At 43.8% G+C, this 14,562-nt stretch overlaps 1 protein-coding gene across 8 annotated transcripts in view; it reads left to right on the forward strand.

Annotated features, from left to right (window-relative positions):
- CLASP1 (cytoplasmic linker associated protein 1) overlaps positions 1–14,352 on the forward strand; it is a gene marked incomplete at its 3' end in the record, with an annotated part of 171,384 nt that extends 157,032 nt beyond the window's left edge. For all 8 annotated transcript variants that reach the window (XM_082001361.1, XM_082001367.1, XM_082001363.1 and 5 more), the window contains 3 exons: positions 9,173–9,379; positions 12,405–12,521; positions 14,266–14,352. In XM_082001361.1, coding sequence (XP_081857487.1) covers positions 9,173–9,379; positions 12,405–12,521; positions 14,266–14,352 — 411 coding nt within the window. The remainder of the gene's footprint in view (positions 1–9,172; positions 9,380–12,404; positions 12,522–14,265) is intronic.
- Between the last annotated feature and the right edge of the window lie 210 nt (positions 14,353–14,562).

A 14,562-nucleotide genomic window follows, 5' to 3' on the forward strand; every position in this document is an offset into this window, starting at 1 on the left:
TAGCTGCTGTGCTGTACATAGCATTTACAATTTGATTTACAATGGTTTTGCATAGCATCTTTATAATTAAAGATCATATTTGCAACTACTGCAGTGAGACCTCTCGGTGACAGCTGTCATAGGACGCTGCAGGTATATTCCTGTTTTGCTGCCTGTTGCTAAACAGTTGTGTGTGCACAGCAGTATTAAGTGGTGGCACTGAGGCTGGATTTTTCATTCTATGTATGTGGTTTTTCTGATCCCTGTGATCTCTGTGTAAATAGCGCTATTGGAACCATGATGTAGCCCGTGAAAGGCATCATCTGTCTGCCAGTAGTTTGAGAGTATCAGCATTCATGAAGTTAAGAAAGGTTTCCCAACCTGCATTTGGGTCCCTGCACAAACTAGGCTAAAGATATACCTGGGAATATGCTTCAGGTATTTTTACATGTAGCTGGGGCTTGCTGATTCAGGAAAGTCTGTGAAAAATTAACTGAGAGTCCGTTTGGGCATGGCTCAGTTGGTCAAACTCATACCCTGGGCCAGAAGGTCACAAATTCCCATCCCATGGTGGCCCTCCAGCTCACTCTCACTGCTGGCTTTGCAGCACTGTGCTCTCCAGGAAGGGTGGAGGACCTGCCCTTTGACTTGATCCCACTGAGTGGGAGCTTAAGTGAAAATTCACCAGTTTGTGATTGAAGGGCACTTTCAAAGAATAGCTGAAGAAGGGAAGATCTCAGCTGTCGGTTCTACAGCTTTCTTTTTCACATCAGAGCAGTATTAAGGGCAGGGGTGTACTGTCCTTAGGCTATGTAAAATAAAATCTTCCTCCATACTGTAAAAACTATTTTGAGGAAACCTGCTGTATAATTTGGTTAGGAAGGTGTTAATCCTTGTGCCAGTGATGCCCTGATATGATGTCACTCCAGAGTTTGTTATGCGTCTGGGCTGCTTCTGCCTCGTAGTAGAAGAAAGAGTGATCCTGGTTTTATAGTTTGAGATCCTTTGTCATGCAACAGGCTGTGTAAGTCAGCAGAAAATGACTGTTTTGAGTGAGCTGTATCAGTTTCAATCTTTCTTACCTGATTTTCCCCTTCAGCCCAGAGACTGCTAATTGCCCCAAGTTATTGCTCCCATTTTCTGTTACTTATAGTCCATGGAGAAACAGTCTAAAGTGACCAAGCAAAGAGGAGAGAGTGTGAAGAGGAGCACGGTAAAGAACCCTTAATCTCGGGCACCATCTCCAAGAAGTTATTGTAGTAAGAGGCAGTTCTTTGGAAATCGAGAAGAAGGTTCTTTTGTCTTCCTAAATTCCAATAGTGCTGCTGTTCAGCATGATCAGGAGGGATCAAATAACAAGTTATAATGAACATCCAGCAAATATCACCCCCTCGTCCATTTGAGTACTGATATCTAGTTAAAGGTTGTCTGAAACAAAAGGGTCTGTGGTTTTATTCCAGATTATGTAATTGGAAGTATCAAAGCAGTGTTAACATAATTGGATATCTTGGGATGCTTGGATAATTGTCTGTGTCCAAGCTGAAGTCTGTAGACAGTTGAATCTTTGCCATGGCTAGAACTCTTCCACCTGTTGCTGAAGGAAAGGTCTAGGATCAGTGGAGCAGCACCGCTCTTCCCAGTGACACAGGAGAGGAAAACTTGGTTCACTGAGTTGGATGTGGAGTCGTGACTTGTTGTGAGCGCAAATGCAGGAGATTGGCAAATCACAGACCTCAGTGGGGGTTCAAAGTTAATGCAACCCTAGGCTACAGACCAGAAGACTCTGGGTTGGGATCCATGTTTAGTTTGCATTTTTTAACTTCTGACTGTCTTTATACTGTTTTTAGTATAACAGTCTGTTCAATGCTGTTGATTTAATGGGATGATGTGAAGAGTCAAGCCTGCTTCAGTCATAACTGTAAATATTTATGGGGGTTGACGTGTAAATGCCTTTCACTTACTTTTGGAGCATTAGGATGTAATTGAAATTGTGGACGGTATTAAATCTTGTTGATTTTTATCACTTTGTTTGGAGTTATTTGGAAGAGAACCATCTTTCTGTTGCCAATTAGTTAATATTAACTCATTTGTTCCAGTGTAGTTACTCACCCATAACTAAGGAGAGATGCTGCCCGCTGACCCAATACCATTGAGATGACATTGCTTCAGATTCATACCAGCAAAATTAGTATAAGTTCTTATTTTTGAGTATATTAAAACAGAAATAGTTCATTATCGTGGGAAATGGTTATGAAATGAAAATCATAGGATAGCTAATTCCTCGCTTCTGTCTCTGCAACTAAGCCTGTAGAGTAGCTGATGAGTATTTTCTGTGTGTAAAGAAAGGATACTGTGCCATGTCTTAGATATCTAATTTTAGTGTTTTATTATCCAGAAGGTCCATAAACATAATTGGCATGTAGCATTCTTTGTTGTAACCCTCTAAAAGAGGGTGAAAAAGAAGAAATCACAGATACCCATCAACTGTAGATAATTGTTACTATCTTGCTGAGGTGCTTTGAGACTGGCCTCTGACATTTATAAGATGATTTGCAACTGTCCTCTGATGGTGTGATCATAGAATCATAGAATCTTTGGGTTGGAAGGGACCTTTTAAGGTCATCTAGTCCAACCCCCCTGCAATGAGCAGGGACGTCTTCAACTAGATCAGGTTGCTTTATGTAGGTTTCTGCAAAACATAGCTTACTAAAGAGGAAAAGCACTAAATGATGACAGTCTTTAAGGTTAATTGATATATATGTAGCACATGCTGGAAACTGCCAAGCACTGCAGCTTGACACTTGCTGATGTTTCATAGTATGTGTTTATATGCTTTTTCTAATTCCCAACACATTTGAACTATTTAGTGCCCAGGAGAAGCAGTCTAATCTACTTCATCTCCTCAGAATCCCTTATAAAAAAATCACATTGTTTTTTCATCTGCTTTGCACTCCCTATTGCTGAGTCCACTTCCTGCTTTGAAACCAAGTGCTTCATTGTTTGTTCCTGTCTGGATCAGACTGTAAAGCCTTTGGGGATGGGAGTTTGCCTGGCTAGGTAGGTGTTGGTAAGCCTCCATCCCCTCCAGCGTAGATTATGCAGTCTTTAAGCAACCACCTCTAGATGGCAAAAATTGACTCAAAAACATAGCTGTGTGCCTTGTAAGCCTGAAAGCAAAACCTTGTTCTTCTGCTTAACAAACTTAGCTGGCATTCTGCCTGTTTCACAAAAATAGCATACAAAGCCTCTTAAGTTTTCAGTGGGGTTTCACCTACACTGCCTCATCCCTTATGACTTTCTGCAGAGACGGTGCAACTAGCAGTCATGGCAGAGTACTCCAGCTTACAGTCCTACGTACAGCTCTCATCTAGGCATATAGCTGCGGCTCTGCTGAGGTCCCAGCATATTACACTGATGCCCTGTGTAGCCTATGAACCTGGTATGTTCTGCCTTAGGCAAGTCAGGACATTTTGCTTTCCTTATTTGCTGGTGATTTGTGTCACTTCAGAGCGGAAACGAAACCATCAAAAACCCTTTAGAAAGCTGCTGCATATCGCCCAAGAGCAAATTACTTCAGACAAGCTGCTTGCTGCAGCCATCAGGCAGCAAGCAATGTCTATAATACACCAAGATTAATAGCTGAGCAGAAGAAATTATGCAGAAGAGATGGAGTCTTGATTCTGGCTGTCTTAAGTGACCAGGATCCCATGGCTGCTGTGCATTGTGAACCAGGTAAACCAGTGGGAATTGTCATCCAAAGTTTGTCCAGCAAATTTTATAGAACACTGATGATGCCAATGTGCTTCTCTATTAAAAGAAAGGGATCTGTGACAGGTGGCTGTCTTGATCACACTGTCCCTAATACTGCACATCAACATACCCCCTCCCATTGAAATCAGAAAGCATTTCACGTGCATATTCCTGGGACCATCTGACCTGTTACTTTGAAGCTTACTCCTTTATAGCATTAAGGAAGACATTGTTAGAGGTGAACAGCCTGCCTGTGTGGTACACCTCTCTGGCTTTGTGTATGTGAGTATGGTTCCTTCCCTAAAGCAAACTGGGTGGAAGTATAACCATTTCTCTCTTTTGGGAGACTCACTGGAAAGGTCTTAATGCACCGCAGATGTCTTTCAAGGAACCCACCAGTAAATGCAGCTTATGTTACGCCAGCAGAAGTCAGGCTGAATCTAGTCTCTAGTGTGTAGAGTGTAAGGTAAGCATTTGGAAAGGAGAAAAACCTGCTTCTTTAAGACAAAGTTCTATCTTTTAGATCTGCATTCCTGGGCTACCTGCCCTGTGTTGAATGATGTCGAACTATCCAGTTCAAGCCATGGTTTGCTCTAAGATTTTACTGGGAGGTAAAATCATGTTTGTGACATACCTTACACACAGCTTAGTGTCTGTGTTTTTAAAACCCTGCAGGTTCTCTCCAGCCTTGCACATCTTGCTTCATAGCCACCCTTTTGAACTTGCTGCTTCTAACTGCCATGCTCATTTGACGACTCTGCTCATGTTCTTTCATATTTCTCAGATCGCTGAGAATAATCATGTTGGGTCAGACAAAAAGTTTGTTTCACTTGATACCCTACCTGACTGACTAGCAAGAAGCAAATGTACAATGATGCTTCCCTGTCAGTATCTTCCCTCCTTCCAGCTGTCTGAAGCTTACAGCCTTCCCCTGCTAATGGTTCTGCCTGCCTCTCTGCATGTTTTGACCTTTGTTTTTTCTTCAGTAAGCTTGTCTATTTTTTTTAATCCTCTTGTGACAATGAGCTCCACAGTCTGAGCATATACTGAACAGCACTCTTCTCGAATTTAAAGGAAGCATTTCATAACCATTACTACTTGTGGTGCCTGCTGTTAGTATGAGCCTAATGGGGCCATTCCTGTTGCTTCCCAGTGTGTATCTGTTGATCTTGCCTCCAAAGATGGGAGGAAGAACTGTTGCTTGATGCTGTTTGCTCCTTTTTCCTGCTCCTCTTAAGGCTGTTCACTCTGCTGGTCAGGTTAAAGCCCTGATTAAAAAAGATATTTCAGGGGGTTTTTTATATTGTATGGTATGTATAATTTGCAAGACAAAAGCGTTGCACCTCATGGCAAAATATCTTTGCTAAACTCTGCTATAATTGCATGTTCTTGTTGCCAAACAACCCGGCAGTTTGTATCTCTTGATAATGCACTTCCCTCTATGTGGGAATGCTTATGATTTCTCTGGCGTTACCAGGTGAGCGGGACTCAGTGCTGTGTAAGTATTCAGAGACGTACTTCCCCTTGTGGGATGCAGGGTCGGTCTGGGTGGCTGAATGTATAATTCTGCTAAAGCCAGAAGGAAAGACCTTCTGGACAGGCCTGGTACTTGCATTGCAGAACGGTGTCATTCAGCTTTCTGTGCCGGCAGGGATGAGCTTGTCCTTTTGGCTTGCTCTCAGCTGGTATTGCCCTACCCCTTCCTACACCCTGTCCCCTGCCGGCCCTTTCCAGGGGAGCCGGGGGCTAGTTACCTGCAGAGGCTCTGATTCAGGCAAGCATGTAAGCACATGCTTGAATCCCATTGACGTCAGTGAGACTTCAGCATGTTATTAAAGTTAAACATACGCTTAAGGGGTTTGCTGAAGCGTGGCTTAGATGTAGACGCTGCCTGCCAGATGTGCTCTCGGAAGACTTGGAAGTCTCCCTGGTGTTGTCACATTTACAAGCTAACATCAGCAGGAAGCCTACTGGACATGGGTAATATGTCCCTCTGTGTTCAGAGGGAAGGCACTTCAGGGAGAAGTGATGTGAAATACCCAACTGCTGTGTAAATGCGGCCAGATCCTTGCTAGAAATGGGCAGCTTTGCTGAAAGGAGGACTTGTAGGGGCATAAATAAATGCTGCACCTTTACAATTTTTCTTGCTGACCTTATGGTGTGCAAATACGTATGACCTTTGTTGCTATTTGACTCCATGTTCGGTCTTGCAGTGGAAAATGTTGGGCTCCAACGTCTTGCCAATTTAGAGTTAAAGAAAAAAAGCAGCGCTTTTAGAGAAGAACTGTGGAAAATAACTGATCAGACTGTGGTATCAAGATGAGCTAGCCAAAGAGCTGCAGAACAAAGACTGTTGAACCCTCGTTTGTTTTGTGAAACATTACAGCTGTATTTTAACCCCTTGTGCTTCGAATTGGTTAATACGCTTTTAAAAAGTTTTTCTGTCATGCACTTGCCTCATACCTGCAACTTAATGTGCATGGTAAACTGTATGCAGACAAGATGTGGAGCTGAAATGCACATAGAAGTACTCATTGAAATTTTTACCTACTCTAGTATTGTTTGGAGTTTACGGTAGTATATTTGAGATCGGAGCCATTTTAGTATGCACCCTAAGTGCATACTAAAACATTTCTGCTTTCTTATCAAGTAGGATACCAGGAGAGTTTAAAATGAAAAAAAAAAATTTTTTTTTTTTGTGAGTTGTGATGTATGTGCAATCTCTCCTTTCTGAGGGTGTCTGAAAACATTCACTAACAGTATTTGGAATTGTTGCAAAGCAAAATCCCAAGTGGCCTGTGTCCAAACATTTCCAGTTGGTGTTTTTTGGGTGCTCTTTTTTTTTAGCTAAAGTGACTTGCTCGTGAATATTGTTAAATTGATTAAAAGATATCTGGGCTCTTTGTGAGTCCACTGCATTGTTTGTGCAAGGTTTGATGGTAGCAGTGTTTCAGCACTGGGAAAGCCGACGTCAAAAGCTGCAGTGCCAAGAAGTGAATTCCTTCAAAGGAGACCTCATGGGAGCTCCTGACTTCATCCACTCCAGCAATTCAATGCCGTGGTACCAAAGCATGGCATTAGGTTTCCCTTAAGTATTCAGGTGTTTCTCTCTTTTCCCAACAAAATCACATAGTCCTTCCATCTAAGCTAGTACTGGCTTACATGGAAAAAAAAAAAAAAAATTAACTTTCATGCTTCCCGTGTGCGAAGTTGAAGAGGAGTTAGCAAAGAAAAAGACAGAAAAGGGCAAAGTTGCTGGAAGTGGGAAAACAAGCATTCTGTTCTGCTTGGTTACTCATTCACAGATCTTTCAGGATGAAATTTTTTTAATACTGACAACATTGTGGATTGCCATTTCTTTGGGAATAAATTTTAATATTATAATTAATTGCTGAGAAAGGCCTGAAGTAGGTGGAGCAGCTTTACAGCTGATACAGAAGCAATCAAGGTCTTGCCTCTGCTGCACCATCTCGCCTGTACCTTTCGTGCATACGGTATTTGTACTATGTGAAGTATCTGAGATCACTTTCACTGTTGGGTTTACTTTAGAGAATACCAAGAGCCAAGTGGATGAGTTTTGTTATTTCCTGAGCATACAAGTATCTTGTGGCCATTCCTGTTTCAGGGAGGTAGCTGTCAGCATGAGTGGAAGATTAATGATAGTGGTGTGTCTGTAATGCTAAGACTGTGGGTGAAGCAGACTTTGTAGATTGAGATGATCTCTTCTGGTCACTCTTCACTGCTGCTATCTTAAAATCAATTAGGCCTTTCTAGAAAATGCTTTGTAGTCCAGGCAGGGAGATATTATTGTCGTAGTGAGGACTGGCATAAACTTCCAAATAATCCTTGTTCACAATTACCCACAGTGTAATTACCTAAAAATTATGAAAACTTACCTTCTGTTGAGGCTTTGATAGAACTACATCTGTCCATGGGTTTTCTGAAGTCAGATAGAAATCCCTGAGTTTGATATCACAACAGTGTGTGGAAGAGGGGAATGGGGAGAATCCAGCAGCTATGGCTTCAGTCTAAGTGATGAGAGACCTGTGATTTGATTTATTTGGGGAGGGGGGGTGGGGATTGCCTGGGACAGATTTACTGGTGCTGGTTTCAAAGTATTGACTTCAGACAACCCCAGGTAATTCAGCTTAGGATGAGTTAGAGAACCAGTGCTAGGCATCAGTCGCAGTCGGGAAAGAGGGAGTGCCTTCAAAGGGTGCGTTAGTGCTCTTGGGCTCATTCTTAGGGAGTGCCTGGGGCTAGCTGGGAGATGCTAAGCATGAGGGTTTGTGAATGCTTCTTTCTTCTTAGATTTGAGGTGTTGGATTTAAGTCTGCCCACTGGGGCATCTCTGTCCACTCAGGATTTACCTTCCCTTAAAAGTAGGAGAAGAAGGGAGTGAGAAAATGAGCAAAAGCATCCTTCATCTTTTGTACTGAAACAAGAACATGAGGAGCAAAGAGTGTGTGATTTGTGGCCAGGAAGAGTGCAAACAAGGGGAAGCTTCATTTTGTTGCCTGGCAATTGGCACAGACACTTGAAAAAAGAAAACCTGCCTTCCCATCCTGGTTTTTTTTTTTATCCAATTACTGCAGAATGTAAGATGAGTAAACTCATATGGGAGGAGAGACCAGAATCAGGTCGTTCCTCTTTCAGCTAGCTGTCCTATCCACTGGGGAAGAGTGTGGACATTGTGGATCTACCTTCCCTCAGGCCAACAATGGGATTGAATTTAGGATTTCCCTTGTCTTGTATGACTGCTTCACAGTGTGGGCTAGTTGCAAAAGGTGGGTGCTACCACTGTTTCCACTTGTTCTTCCTCCCATGTTTTATAGTGATCCCGATGCTGCCCTAATGGGTTAGATGTGCTGAGAGCACAGCTGCCTGGTCAGGGACACCCTAAAGCCTGTTTGTGTCTGTAGCCTGGGTTTGATTACAGCATAGTTTAGCTGGGAAATGGCAGGACACATCTGTGTAGGCACGGGTGTCTCAGCTTGGTAACCCAAGCACTCAGCATGTAAGACGCATAGTAAAAGGTGCAGTGGTGTCACTTATTGTAATGTTTAATGAGATAATTGTGTATTAAGCCTAAACTGGTGGGTTTAGATTCCTTGACAGTGGCTGAAGAGGAGATGTCCTCTCACTTCTCCTAGGTTGAGGGTGCTTATCTATCTTCCATAACAGATGACTCTTTCAAACTAGCCACAACGTTGACACAGTTACATGAGGCAGGATGGACTTCTTACTGCTGGCTGGAACAAAGATGTCACTGGAGGTGAAGGATTTGAATTCTCGGAGTCAATTGCCTCTTGATAGAACCTCATGCAGATCTGTTAATGAACATCCCCAAGCATTTCTTGGCAGTTGTTCCTAGCACACAACAGTGATTTTTGGCTGTGACGTGACCTCGTTAATGTAAGGTTTTGCTCTGCTTTCATTCCAGGTTGTCAGAGCTGCTGAAGAAGCTGCTTCCACCCTGGCGAGTTCCATCCACCCTGAGCAATGCATCAAGGTGCTTTGCCCCATCATTCAGACTGCAGATTATCCAATTAATTTAGCTGCCATCAAAATGCAGACAAAAGTCATTGAAAGGATTTCCAAGGAATCGTTGCATCAGCTCCTTCCAGATATCATTCCTGGGTTGTTACAGGTACAGAATCCCATCTCACAAATGCAAATGCCTGAGCACAAACCACCATTGAGTAATTTGTGAGGTCTGTGACCTAAGAGAATGATGGACCCTCTGGGGCCAGATTTTGGTAAATTAAAGTTTTAATCCTTCTAAGTGTTTATACTTGAGAGAACTCAGATTCCTGTGTGTATGTTCCATAATTAGATGCTGTGGCCTGACTCTTAAGTAAGCTGGTAGCAGTCATGTAATAAATTTGAGAATAGGAGTTAACCATATCTTATGCTGTCTCAGTGTATCCCACGCAATACATCTTGTAGTCTCCTTTAATTCTACTGAGCTTTTCTGGGCTTTGTACTTTGCACTTGAATTTGAATCCCAGTGGGCAGGCTAGTCCCTCCTTTCCTCTCTGAAATCAGGACCGAGCTACTCACTGACTTCATTCAGCCTCTTTCAAAACCCTCTCAGGCTGGGTGGGGAGCTGTATTTTTGCCAGTGCTAAGGCTTGGTCTTAGATTGTGAATTTAGCTTTCAGCACTGGCTGTAGTGGTGTTGTCTTCTCTTTCCCTGCACAAGCAGTGGCTGGGATGAGATTGCAAGCAAGAAGGAAATAATGGGAGGTAGCAGTGAGGGAGGAGAGAGAACATGTGTATTTTAGCAGGGAGGGACTGCGACAGGAGCAAATCGGTCAATGTGAAAGGGGAGACATGTTTGCGTGGGTAAGACTTCAGTGGAGAACTGGAATAAAGAAGCCTCCTCCTTGTGACCATCAGAAGTTGGAAGGACAAGAGCGAAGTCAGAAATTCCCCTTTTGCATCCCAGCATCTGTCCCAACTTTGTAGTGTCAGTTCTTGCAATTCTTTTCTTAAATCTCAACTTCTGGGAATCAGGCAATTTTGTGTTGATCTAAACTTCTGTTGTAAAAAGTTTTTAGCCATAATTGTTGGAGACAACAAGCTGAACAATATAGCTTCAATGCAACGGAGAAGTTTGGGAGCAGCATGCCTTTAAAAACGTAGTTGCATTTGTTTTATTAAACTGCTTCCATTTCTTAAAACTGGTCTTGTTTCGGAGCCTAGTTTGCCATTTTTCATCTTGGAGCTGCCAGTGATAGTTCCTCACCTTAGAAACTCACAGTGATCGAAGGAATCTGCTCTTCTTGTCTGGGAGGTATTTTGGGAACCTTCTGGCTGAAGGACTGTGTGCAGAGGGAACCACCCCTGTGCTTGCTTAGTATGGTGAGGGTACTGGCAGTGATGAGGAGGTGAGGAGTGTCGGACAGCAGCAGCGTGAGCACAAGTGTGCAGCTAAACAGCCCCAAGTGGGATCCCTGTGACCCCCATGAACAGATGGGGATGTCCATGCAAGAACAGGGCTTGGCTGGGGAGAGTCATGGTGCTTGCCCTCGTCCTGAGGCAGAGCCCTGGCTCCCTTGGAGCCGGGGGGATAGAGCTGGGCCACAAGTCACTCCCCCATGTGCTGTACCTCAATGCCCTCAGGCTGCAGAGAGCTTTGAGCCCGTATCATCTCCTGAGCCAATGCTCTAACTGTTGGGCTGTGTTATTGAATGCTGGGAGAAGCACCAGCCACTGCCTTGCAAGCAAGTTGGCAGATGGAGAGGTGGGATGATGGTCCTGGTGGTGCATATGGGGCAGGCTCTACCAGCCCAGCGCCCACTGGGACGCAGCCCCTCAGGCCTCAACACCGCACAGATCTGCCTGCCTCCCTGGGAGCAATTTGGGATGCACACAAAAGCAAAATGCCAGGCCCATAGGGAAACTTGAGGTCAAGCAGAGGCATCTGATGAGTTCAGGAGCCTTTGCTTGGGACCCACAGCTGGTGCCCTGCGTCCCAGCAGTGAGTTGTGTCTCCATGGATGTTCCTCTGCTATGGGCCTGGGCTCAGCCTATTTTCCACTTCGGTCCTCAATAGCTCAATGTTCCTCTGAGCTTACCTAGGTCTCCTGCTATTCTAGTTGGGTGCTCTCTGGGATTGCAAACTGTCATTTAAGTATTTTGGCCCTGCAGCTGGAACAGCCCCAGGTGTGCTGCATCCCTCCTCCCAGCTTTCCCGGCAGAGGTCACCCTGCGTCCAGAGGAGCCGGCATCCCACAGGCTGAAGTGATGTCTGTGTTTCTCCTGGGATGGCTGCTTAGTGATGAATCACTGCCTGAGTACAGGACTGATGTCACAAGCTGCCGAGTGACCTGGTGGCTAGCTTGAGCTCTCCTGAAGCTGCCAGAGATCGGCACGCCTACAGGGGTCTTTCAGCATGTTCTTTTCTGCAGTATTTCCTACCTGATAAGTAATCAGAAAGCTCCAGGTTACAGAGATAGTTCATCTAATGAGCTAGCGCTCGTGCGTAGTGCTGTTACATACACCTTTTAAGCCCAGTGCTTTTAAAGAGTTGGAAAACGCCCACAATGACCCTGGTTTTTGCGGTTTCTAGTGCCTGGATAGAGTTACTTTGTCAAATAGGTATTCGGATAGAATATTTGTTCACAAAACAGGATTCTGGTTTTTATGTCCTGAGTGATATAATCGTTAGGCCATTTTGCTGCAAAATTAATCTCCATCTGTAACTTTGCTCCCAGGAGCAGAATTGGTTTCCTTTGTGTTAGATTTGGGTCAGGAAAGACTTTTCTGAAAGCAAGCTGGGAGCATGACGGCTCCCCTCCAAGAAGTCCTTGACCATCCAGGATAGCATATGGTCATCTGAACTGGACCAAGGAATCTGTGTATTTGATAAAGTCCTAAGATCATGTTGAGAAACTGCATGTTGCTGCTTAATGTTATAAACAACAATATATTAATAACTTATAACATGATAGTAATAACTAATAAGGAAAAAATAGGATGTACCGGGTGATTGCATTCTCTTGCTCTTTGAGTATTCAGGTTGCAAACTGTTATGTTAAGCAGGGTCTTTGTATTGATCTGTTAGGTCAGCTACATTTGCAAAACGTTTATCAGCTCTTTAGTATATTGCTCTGGAAGGATGTTGGTCAGTGCTGTTTGACTCCTCACCTTTTTTTCTTGGTTCCTAGGGTTATGATAATACGGAGAGCAGCGTCCGTAAAGCTAGCGTATTTTGCCTAGTGGCAATTTATTCGGTAATTGGAGAAGAACTGAAACCTCATCTTGCACAACTCACGGGAAGCAAGGTACAAGAGTAATGCGTCTCTGGTGTTTTGATAAGTGGCTTGCACTACTAGCAGCACGACCAGTGGCTTCACGATAGCTCTGGGTCAAGTTACATTTACACCGTTACATCCTATCTCCCTCTGCCAAACACCGCTAGAGCAGCATAGCACTTGCTCAGCAGTGTGACCGTTTGAAATCCCACTAAGCAAGTTTTAATGGGGGTCAGGGATTGGTTTCAGAATGCATTTGATCCTGTGTAACTGCAAACTGCCACCAAGCGGGTCCTTCCCACACTACAGCCTTGTTTACCTTTGCCCCTTTGGCACTGCATCCAGGGGTGACTGTGCAGTGAGTTGGATCAGTTGGCAGCTCTGGCTGAAAATCAGATCTGCAATACAAATTAGCTTTCAGTCCGCTTTGCAGCTGCACAGGTAATCTAGCACAAAGGGTGGTAGGAATGCATAGCTGGGATGGGTGGGAGAGTAGGTCCCCTCAGCAGCAGTTTGTGATTTTGGGCTGGCAGAAACGCAGGTAAAGCTTCACTCTTAATAGTATTGCGGATGTGTCCCTTTCCTCCTGGGACATCAGCAAGCTGAAAGGATTTTGTGCCCTGGAGTTAGGTTGGCAGCAAAACTCAAATTCTGACCTGATGCTGCAAGGGAAATCAAGTCCTTAATTCAGCTGTGTCCTTCAGACAAGAGCTGACATTTTGTTTTGAAGCAGGAGATGGCTAATTGCTTTTCAGAGTGGCTCAGGAAGCTGTTGCAAAATTTCTTTGCCTGTTTGAAGTCATCATACCTGAGATTTCTCTGCAACTTTAAGATGAATTCTGCTTTTTTCTTCCTGAACTAGATGTTTGTGTGTTAACAGCTTTGTTCTTTTATTTTGAAGCAGTAATTTCTTTCATGGGTAGGAAGTGTGGTGTAGGCCAAAACAACCTGAGACTGAGGACACTTGGATTTTATTTCTGAATTGAGTTGCCTTGACCTTGAACAAATTACTTGTACCTCCAAATTGCTCTGGAAAGAGACAGCTATGGGTGCTGAGGTTTACCTCATTATATTTGGGCAGTTAGGAAATCCCCCTATAAATGTTGTAGAGACTTTATTATCCCAGCATCCTAGGTGCTAGAGACTTACTCCACCACATAACTAACTATAAACATGTGAGTAATTCTTCTGGGTTTACGCAGGCTGCCTGCATGTTTAAAGTTAAACGTGTGCGTGAGTCATTGCAGGATCTGGAGCTAAGGTGGTGAGGCGGAAAAAGAAAACAAACGTATGCAAAGGAAGTATATAGTCATAACAGCTGCAGTTTCACTAGATGTACCAAGTTAGTGAAGATATTTAAATGCCATTGAAAACGAGTATTTTATAAAGCATGGAGAGTACAGGGTGTTTCCTAGGAGAGACTGTGGCTCTTAGACCGCTGGTGTGCCGGCAGCCTCACTGACCTCTGTGGGAATCCTGCTTGCCAAGAGCAGGCTCCAGGATTGAATGAACTGTGAACATCTATGAACTCGTGGCTGCTGAAGTGAAATGCAAAAGGTTTTTCTAAATCCTATTAAATCTGTCTGTAACTTCAGTGAGACTAGGCATGCCTTCCTGCCTCTGTTCTGAAATATGCTCAGATTTGCTTCTGCTTTTCCTCCAGAGAGCCTGGTGTCAGCTCACTCAAAACTGAGTTCACTGCAGAATGCAGGTTTTAAGATTTGCAGTTGACTTTTGTCCACATCTTCCCCTGACATTTGTTTGTTTCTTTTAGATGAAGCTACTAAACTTGTACATAAAGAGAGCCCAGACCACCAACAGCAACAGCAGTTCCTCTTCAGATGTTTCAACGCACAGTTAATGGAGATATGTGGACATAATGTGTAGACTTAGAAGCAATCAACGGTGCCTCTCAGAGACCTTTCTGCTACTCTTCACTGGCGCGCTCCATCAGCTCAAGGAGGCCATGCAGATATTTATTGCAATCAGTATTTTAGTCCCTTAAAAGCTTTTATGTAGAATCTTACTGGTATTGAATGTAAAGGAAGCAAGGTCTGTGTTGCAGTCTTCA

The sequence above is a fragment of the Phaethon aethereus genome, assembly GCF_964289735.1.
Source record: "Phaethon aethereus genome assembly, chromosome: 6".
In the NCBI taxonomy this organism is placed as follows: domain Eukaryota; kingdom Metazoa; phylum Chordata; class Aves; order Phaethontiformes; family Phaethontidae; genus Phaethon; species Phaethon aethereus.